This window comes from Phoenix dactylifera, chromosome 1 (assembly GCF_009389715.1).
Source record: "Phoenix dactylifera cultivar Barhee BC4 chromosome 1, palm_55x_up_171113_PBpolish2nd_filt_p, whole genome shotgun sequence".
Lineage (NCBI taxonomy): Eukaryota > Viridiplantae > Streptophyta > Magnoliopsida > Arecales > Arecaceae > Phoenix > Phoenix dactylifera.
Genome location: NC_052392.1, coordinates 30,924,675 through 30,933,368, shown reverse-complemented (window position 1 = coordinate 30,933,368; position 8,694 = coordinate 30,924,675). Strand labels below are relative to the sequence as shown.

Here is an 8,694-nt window from a genome sequence, read left to right as displayed (position 1 = left end):
AAGGGTACAAGGGGTCCCTAAATGCGCGAAAAGGGCTCTTTATTTGAAGTTAGGGACTTTCTTCCACTTCTTTAGCTGGTAGTTCACGACCTTCTTTGGCTTTTCACTAAAACCTAACAAAGACTACCGAACGAACAAACAACGTATCGGTTCGGTGGCTAAAGTCGGTATAGTTCTTAGTCTTCATCCCGATTCTTCGTTCTCTTCCTATGGAATCCGTTAGTTATCTTGTTCTATGGCGTAATGCGAATTCTCAGCTTTGGATCTTCATCTTCGAACATAAGCTCGAACTAATAGGATGGACTTATTGGTGATAATGAAAAAAAATTATCATTTACATAGAAATGCACATAGTCGCAAGAATCTAGATTGATGTGGAACAAGAGGAGGTGCGCATCAAATTAAATCCCATGATATGATTGCATCATGCATCGGTGATGTGCATTACATGACTTGCGATCCATGTATCAGATGAAATCCCATTGAATCCCAGGTTGTTTACGGAAAAATCACACATATCCACATAAAAACTATATAAATTTAAATTCACTTCATATCTACGGTGGATCTGACCCATCTAATAATTAGTTCTATACAACATGCACCACATCTATGGTGCACTACATGAAGTGAGGAGGACAACAATTCATTTTTAGTGTGGTGCACCACTAAATGGAGCACATGATGTAAGATATAACTTCTCCACTTTTATACTGGGTTTAATATTTTTTCTTTAACAAATTTATTGGGTTCAATGTAGAGGTAAAAGTGAACCAGATAATATCCGTCCTGATTAAGATCATTATCGTATTTCAATCTATTCGGATATGGATAAAAATTTGAGTATCTGACTAATATCGATATTTATATCTATATCTGTAAAAAAAATAAAAATAAATAGAGAGCTATACAATCCGTATCTCAAATATCCAATTCTATTTATAGTTATTTGTAATTTTATATAATACTTATGAATTTTTAATTGAAATATATCACGTGATTTACTATCCATTTTATTTATATTTATTTTTACTCAAAATTTTTACCTCCAATTAATATATGTATCTATATTTAGATTTATGTTATTTAATAAATATAAATGTAGATACAGTCATCTGATATGGATATACTTGTCTGATTGATATTCTTCCGGTTTGATGCATTGTCTTGTTGCCATTATAAATGCTTACATCATGGTCGTCATCATGTCCACCTACCCTTCCCCCAGCTGCCCTTCCGGTGGACTGCAGCCATGGACCCTAACCGCCCCACCGACCCGCACCGCTCGGACCCGCGTCTCGGCCCCAACCCCCGCCGCTCCGGCCACCGCCGGGCGCACTCCGAGACCATCCTCCACCTCCCCGACAACCTCCTCTTCGACTCCGATCCGGACTTCTCCCTCGACGACGTGGACTTCCCCTCCCTCGACGACGACGCCGCGATCCCGGTCCCCACCGCTGCTGGCGGGCCGGAGTCGTCCGTCAGGTCCGCTGGACATCACAGGAGCGTGTCGATCGATGGTGCCTTCTTCGATGGCCTCGAACTCCGGAGCCCGTCGGCCGGCGGCGGGGTCCTGGGTAAGGTGGCGCATCATCGGCGCAGCGGCTCCGTCGACGGGTCTATTTCGACGTTTGAGGGGGAGATGGCGGGGCGGTTGGATTTGGCCAAGAAGGTAATGTCGGATGACAAGCTCGCCGAGCTGGCGCTTATCGATCCCAAGAAAGCTAAAAGGTCTGATTTTTGTTCCGACCTCTCTTACACTTTTGTTTGGATGAGGTTCTGGGGCTCAAAATTTGTGGGTTTTGCTTGAAATAGTATGATTAATTTGCTTGATTTGTTTGGATAGTGGATATTAGGGTATGTATGCCCTGCTTCCCTCGCAAAGAGAGCTTAAAGGTCTGATTTTTCCTCCTTTTCATCCTACTTTTGTATTTGATAAAGTCTCCGGTTCTTAGATTTTTCCCTATTTTCTTTAAAGTAGCATGATTTCTATACTTGATCCGATTGGTATTGTTGAGTTCGCTACTCCCTCCCTAGTTTGCTATTTGTTTTTTTTTTCTTCCATTTGCATGACTGATTTCTGAGAACATTTTTCTCTGTTAAATTTGACCTTCTCCTTGTTTTATTTAGTTATATCGCTGGTTTTTCCACTTAATTTTCCTCTAGTTGATATGATATGGGATATTTTAGTATTTTAGCGACCTCACTGTTCTTAAGTCAATATCGTAATGCTAAACTATATATCAAATGTGCGTTTTATGTTTTTTGGATTGTAGGATTCTTGCAAATAGGCAATCTGCTGCTCGATCGAAGGAGAGGAGAATTCGTTATACTAGTGAGCTTGAGACAAAGGTGCGGACACTTCAGACAGAAGCAACCACTCTCATGGCCCAGCTTTCACAGCTACAGGTAGGAGTTATGAATTTACTTAATCAAGCTATTTTACTTCATGCATTATTTTTTGAATGCTTGCAATAGTTGGATGGTAAAGTTTATTTTGGCAAACTTCTTTGCTAAACCTGAGGAAAGAGTTGATTAAAAAAAGTTATAATAGGTTTATGACTATAGCAATTTACTGTCTCCTATCTTGATCTCCATCAGATAAGTTGCAATTGGTGCAAGATAAAGCTATATCATGACCTTTTTATGATGATTTTTCTGGTTCTTAGAAATTGAACTTGAGAGTGTGTTTAGCTTGTGTTATTGTTGGAGGAAGAGTTCATAAAACTTCTTTTATATCTTGAGTAAAAGGTGGCAACTAGACTATTTCATTCTATCAATATGTAACATGAAACCAACAAAATCATCATTGTGGTGGTGAATCAAGTCAAGATTATGTCACCCTAGGCATATAACAAAACTCAAAATGGATTCAGACCTTCTGACACCACCAATGGCCCACCAATAGAAATCTTCTCCTTCTCCTCCTTCCAAGCTTTGAAACACGCTTCCTCCCAATTTTTTTGTCATACGATCTTGCTTGCCAACCCCCTGTGCCCTTAAACCTTCCTAGCCTGAAAACAAAATATTTCTCCACCTCTAGGGAAGATTCATACACGTGATCACCCAACACAATTATTATGCTCCTAGGCATAATGTAAGGAGGTCCACACAAGACTAACAATATCCTCTCATCTAACAGTAGCCTCTTAGCAATATGTTGATTCAACTCCTCTAGATCCATGAGGCCAGTAACTAACACCAAATCTTTACTTCCAACAATGAAGAGCCAAATCCGTCAACTCTAATAGTAGGAGACTTTCTAGCGAAGCCTTTTCCCTATGCCAATGTTTGAAGACACCATGAACCTGACAAAGTAACCATTCCTGACCTCACTGCTTCACCCAACCACCTCTTAGATAGAAATGAAACCTAAAAAAGATTATCAGCGAGTCTCGTTATGCCCCTTATATCCCAAGGATGACAAAAGCCATCAACTAGTTCTTCCTCTAAAGCCCAGTTCTTCACAACTAAGATGAGGACTAAATATTGTAGTATATACTTGATCTTGAAAATATCCTCCAACGAGTTAATTATTCCCTAACATTTACCTTCCCTAGACTCTAGATAAACTACCTAGTTATGCTTGGACTCTGGCTAGGTTAATTCATTACCCGCTGACCAACCTGTTGGCAAGCGAAGGACACTTAGCTCGCTGCACTGGGTTGCCATTGTTAAACCACTCCTTGCAATGATAACATAGTGTAGGTGTGTGTATATGTCCAGGTATCAATTTCTCTTATTCTCTAAGGCTGCAGTTGGTCGCAGGATAAACTACAATGATGGTGGTAATAACCTGCATTTTTCAGTTCATTTTTCTTTATCTCATCAAATTCCATTTTTTGGCTCCTTTATTTCCGAGGAGGACAATTATTTTTTACCAAAAAAAAATCGGGTGCTTATGAATGCTTATGACAAATAGAACAAAGATATTTTACTGAAAAGGCATAATATTTTTATTCTACTTTCATTCTCTTTTTTTACCTTAAGTTATTCTTAGAGCTTCCTTAAGTTGGAGAGCATTATTTCCCACCTGGACATGTCTTGAGTGCACGGTTGTGCATGGTTGATCAAGTGCACATGGTGCATGGATGAGAGGCTCCCATCCTAAAGCAACTAGCACTCCTTGTCTTGCCTCCATCTCTATTTGTTTTGGAATATCTTAAAAAATGAAAAAGGATAACTAGAGTAGAAAAAATGAAAATGAACCCAAGCTTTGGTTTTCCACCATTATCAGTAGTGTTCAATGCTCTAGGAGGAAGGATGGTCATTGCTACAACTCCCACCTTTCTTCCAAGGTAGTAGCAATCTTCATCTGAGGGCGGGGAAGTTTAGGAAAGTTTCATTTCCTTTCACTTAATTGTAAGAAAGGTGTATGAATTTGTCCTCCATCTCCTTATATGCTTGATGCTCCCAATCTTGACTGTTCTCATCATTTGATCTTTTCATGCCACCTCTGCAATCTTATAAAACCCTTCTCTCCCCTTGGATTATTTATTAGATGCTCTCTTCTGATTAGTATCTAAATCATTACTTCTTCCTATTAGTATCTAAAAAAATTCTTAATTTAAAATAGAATTTCTTTTTGTCAAATAGAATGAGTCGTAATAATATTCATTTTTATTAAACAATCAGAATAGTGTGCCGGAGTGGATGCTGGCATGGTTCGTAGTATTGATTTCGGTATCCATACTGATGCCATACGCATGTAGTATCGATACAGGTCAATTCATGGTACCAACACTCGGTATTCCTCGTGAGTGTGTGTGCACATGTGCCAACACGCGCGTGTTTAGGTTTCCTATTGGCACCAGTATCATGTGTCTGTGTGTAGGTTTTCTATTGGCACAAGTGTGTGTTTTCCATCTTCCTAGTTGGGGTTCGTATTTAGGTTTTTCCTTCTAGATTATATATTTTGAATACCACGTAGTGAGTAGAAGAGTTAGGATGAGGAGGGTTAATTGCTTTAAGATGGGAGCTTCCATCCACTTGTTGAGTAAACATGGCTGCACATTGGATCACCCATGTGCAGTCATGTACTCAAAATGTGTCGTTTCCTAACCAAGGCCTAAGGATTTCCTCTTTGGAATCCATGCCCGACTGTCATAACCATACTCAAGCTTAGTTGATGTGTGCCAGATCTTTGGGGTGGACTGAGGGGTCTAGGTAGGGATGTCAAAGGGCTGGGTCTGGGCATAACATGCACAAAAAAATTGTAATGGGTTGGGCTTGATGATGACTTGGCTAAGGCCCTAAGTTGGCCTGTTGGTGCAGCAAAGAAACAGCAAAGGACCTGATCAATCAGCCCCTTGCTGGTTTCCTGACAAATGCAGTCAAAAGATAGCTCAGACTGATGCTTTGCTTGACATCGAAATTATTGTAATTAATGAAGATTTAGATCTTTTATGAGATCTATCAATTAGGAATATTTTATTTTATGTTTTTGAGAAAAATTAGGAGTCTTTTAGGAAACTTGAAGGCTGCATTTGGTAGTGGTCAAGTTAATCCAGAGTAAATAGGCTTACCACTATGCTTCTTTACTCTGGAATATATTAGTCCACCATGTAGGGTCAAGTAATTTATTCTGGGTTAAGTAGAAAAAGTGGCTGTATGAAAGTTTACGCTTGGATTGAATGGACTACATTTTGTGGGTTAAGTTAACAAGTGGAGTAAAGGGCCTTTTCTATTTAACCTGCAATCAAATGCAGCCTAAACATTCAATATGAGAGGATTTTAGATTGCTTTTAGAGTCTCAGTGAGGAAAGATTTGGAATTTCTTGATTCTTTTTGTTACAGCCTTAATTGGGAAAGGATGCAGACCAGTCAAGTCTTTCAAAGGACTTTAGTGGCCTGCAGTAAAAGGAGATTATTGGCGTTGTACTCAGAAATTGATACTGAAAGAAATCGCCACAGCTCTCCTTCCTTCTCTCTTCCTAGATCACCTGTTGACATTCCCAGGTCAGGTAACATAGTTTTGTTCTGCATCTCACAGCTCACCTTTCCCATCCTCGAGTCCGTGGAGTGAGACATTACTGAACTACCAATCTTGTGATTATTGTCACTATAGACAATGCATTGTTTGGCTTCAGTTGGCACTCTCACAAATCAACCACCATCACTGTATAAAGTTTGGTTTTATTCAGCTTCAATTTGCATAGCTCACTACTCTGTAAAGTTACGTTGCACTTTTCCACTTCATCAATTCCAGTCTAATTCTATTTATCACATGTTTCTATGTGCAATTGCTTGGGGATAGCAAAGATGATAATTTAGTGGCATTCCTTTGCTACTTATTCATTAAGGCCTGGCTTTAACATGTATTCCTCAAATTATTAAGCTAAATTCTTGAAGTTCAACTTTGCTCTCAATTCTTCAGACCCTTCATCCACATGCCACAATGCCAGGGGCCAAATGTTCAACATTCATCCAGTGCATAGGAAGGTTCTAATGATGCAAAACATCTTCATAAGCATAGCAGCCACCTTGCAACTACCAGAACCTTAGTCCTTGCAAAGCTCTCAATTTTGATCTACAGGCTTGGCAACTGAATCACATTAAAAGCTGGTTTAGTCCAACAAGAATTTTTTCTCAATTTGTTTGTGCCTAAAGGTTTTTGCTTTTTCAATTTTCATTTAGTGTCCTTTGGTTCTCCATTATATCTCCAGCATCTTCTGTTTTCCATCATTGATCGACCAAAAGTCATTGCTATTTTAGATTGAAAGCACTACGTCTCTTTTACTTCTAAGTTTGTTTCTTCCCCCTGTTTTTTCAATGCTCTGTTCTCAGTTATATGTACGGTGACTGGTACTTGAAATTTCCTTCACAGAGAGACACAACTGACTTGACTGCTGAGAATAGGGAACTTAAGCTGCGGTTGCAGGCTATGGAGAAAGAGGCTCAACTTCGTGATGGTATTTCTTTCAACTACTTAAGACTTTTTTGTTTTTTATTTTTTATTTTTGGGGTACTATAGCTTTTTTTTTGTATTGTTTGTATACTGTGTTAGCCCTTGACAGAAATTACTAAGCTAGTAAATTATGGCTCCATATAATTGGAAGAATGATTAGTTCTAAATTATTTTATAACTCCTACTAAAAAATGGAGTTAATGCTTTAATTTCATCAAGTGTTTAAATTCATTCTTATAAATAATCGGCTTTAGAAATTTCAGGTAATTAGCTAAAAATTTTCTGCTCTATCTGGACTTGCAAAATTTCTGTACTGATTATATACCATGTAGACAGGATTTAAGGGATTTTCCTCGTTCTCATAGATCCTTCATTGTCCAAGTACTCTCACTATATACAAGCCAAGTAGTTTATCATGCAAGGTGTGAAACCATCAAATGTTTGAAGACAGGTTAGATCTTATTGTTAAACATCTTCAATAAAATTATGAATAACATGGTGGGACCAGGACAACAACTCCATTCAAGTCTATGAATGTCCAATCTCTACTGGAGCAGCTATGGGGGCCAGAGTTCCGTAGAAACCTGAACTGCATGACTGAAGACTAACTTTAAATGTGGTTTCTGACTTATGCCTCCTCATTCGATGATATCTCTTCTTCTGCATCATATATAACGTACAAAAATTTTTGGTGTTCTTACAGCTCTGAATGAGACACTGAGACAAGAAATTCAGCGGCTCAAGATAGCAGCAGGGGAAATCTCAATGGTTGATGGCAATACATTCAACAGAGAAATCCAGCAGGCTGCGTCCCCATATATCTCCCATCCACAGCAGTTGCCTAGCCAAACTGGTTATCAAGCCCTGCAATTCCATGGCTCTCAACCATCTTTTAGTGTCCAATCAGGAAGCGCGCAGACTCCACAGGATCCAATGGATTTCATGTGAAGATAGGAACCATTGACCTCTCTTGTACCTGCTTGATGTACTAATAAATAGAAGCTGACATAAGTTATGGAGCCTAGTTTGATGTGCAGATGTGCATGTATTAGCATAATCTGTTGTAAAATGTAACATTTTGTATAATCAAATCAAACACTTATGTAATCCGGTTTATGAATGTCAGCCTCGAATGTGTAATATCGTTGAAATAACAGTTCTGATTGTAATTATATGTACAAAGATTAACAAAGAATGCATTTCTTCTGTGGTAGAAAGAAAGATTAATATTAGGAAGTTTTCGCTGCTTCACTTTGAAATGTAATGTATATTGATGAGTGCAGCATGTGCCATGACTTCAAATCCACGAAAATCGCCGGCTTGCGCTGATGGTTGAGGTGATAGAAATGGTGCTTGTCATTACTTCTTTTTCAAAAATCTAATTATTAAGTATCCTCATAGAATGGGTTGGAACCCTTGAGTTCACTTGTTTTACTTCGATGTATATCCTTGGTTCAACAGTTAGTGGACATGTTATGAACTTCATACAAATTAACCTGCTCTTTTGGTGACATGGTTTAGTGTTGGCAAAATGCATGAGCTTTCTTTCTTTTTGACTGAAATGATTTAAGCTCCGCGGGCTATCAAATTTATGCGACAAATGTAAGCTGCTTTCTGACCTTTAGGCCATTTTGTCCAGCTTGGTTCCAACCGACCTCTAGGTCGCCCCGGCCTCGGTTTAGGATTTAGCTGCAATAGTATCAAAAATCTAATTTTCTAGTTTAAGAATCATCAAATGTAAAAGTATAATTGGTTCTGTCAATTGATTTCCAGCATTTGTTTTAGTT

The 8,694-nt window shown here is 38.7% G+C and overlaps 1 protein-coding gene across 2 annotated transcripts; it reads left to right on the top strand.

The window, feature by feature from the left end:
• The first annotated feature begins 1,196 nt into the window (after positions 1-1,196).
• Positions 1,197-8,130, top strand: LOC103704348 (transcription factor VIP1-like). Of its 2 annotated transcripts, XR_005514010.1 has the most exons (5): positions 1,197-1,731; positions 2,277-2,409; positions 6,827-6,911; positions 7,240-7,523; positions 7,611-7,681. XR_005514010.1 is itself a non-coding variant. In XM_008787598.3 (4 exons), the coding sequence occupies exons 1-4, from the start codon at positions 1,253-1,255 to the stop codon at positions 7,853-7,855; spliced, it is 942 nt and encodes a 313-aa protein (XP_008785820.1). In that variant the 5' UTR covers positions 1,197-1,252; the 3' UTR covers positions 7,856-8,130. The 2 variants fall into 2 exon arrangements, 1 of the variants encoding a protein (XP_008785820.1); XM_008787598.3 differs by lacking the exon at positions 7,240-7,523 and having other exon boundaries at positions 7,611-8,130.
• The last annotated feature ends 564 nt before the right edge of the window (positions 8,131-8,694 follow it).

What these genes read in the sequence shown, in the direction of transcription:
- LOC103704348 (XM_008787598.3), top strand. Translation starts at nt 1,253, where the DNA reads ATGGACCCTAACCGCCCCACCGACCCGCACCGCTCGGACCCGCGTCTC. An exon ending in GATCCCAAGAAAGCTAAAAG is followed by an intron (nt 1,732 to 2,276) that starts GTCTGATTTTTG and finishes TTTGGATTGTAG; the next exon opens with GATTCTTGCAAATAGGCAAT. An exon ending in CCCAGCTTTCACAGCTACAG is followed by an intron (nt 2,410 to 6,826) that starts GTAGGAGTTATG and finishes TTTCCTTCACAG; the next exon opens with AGAGACACAACTGACTTGAC.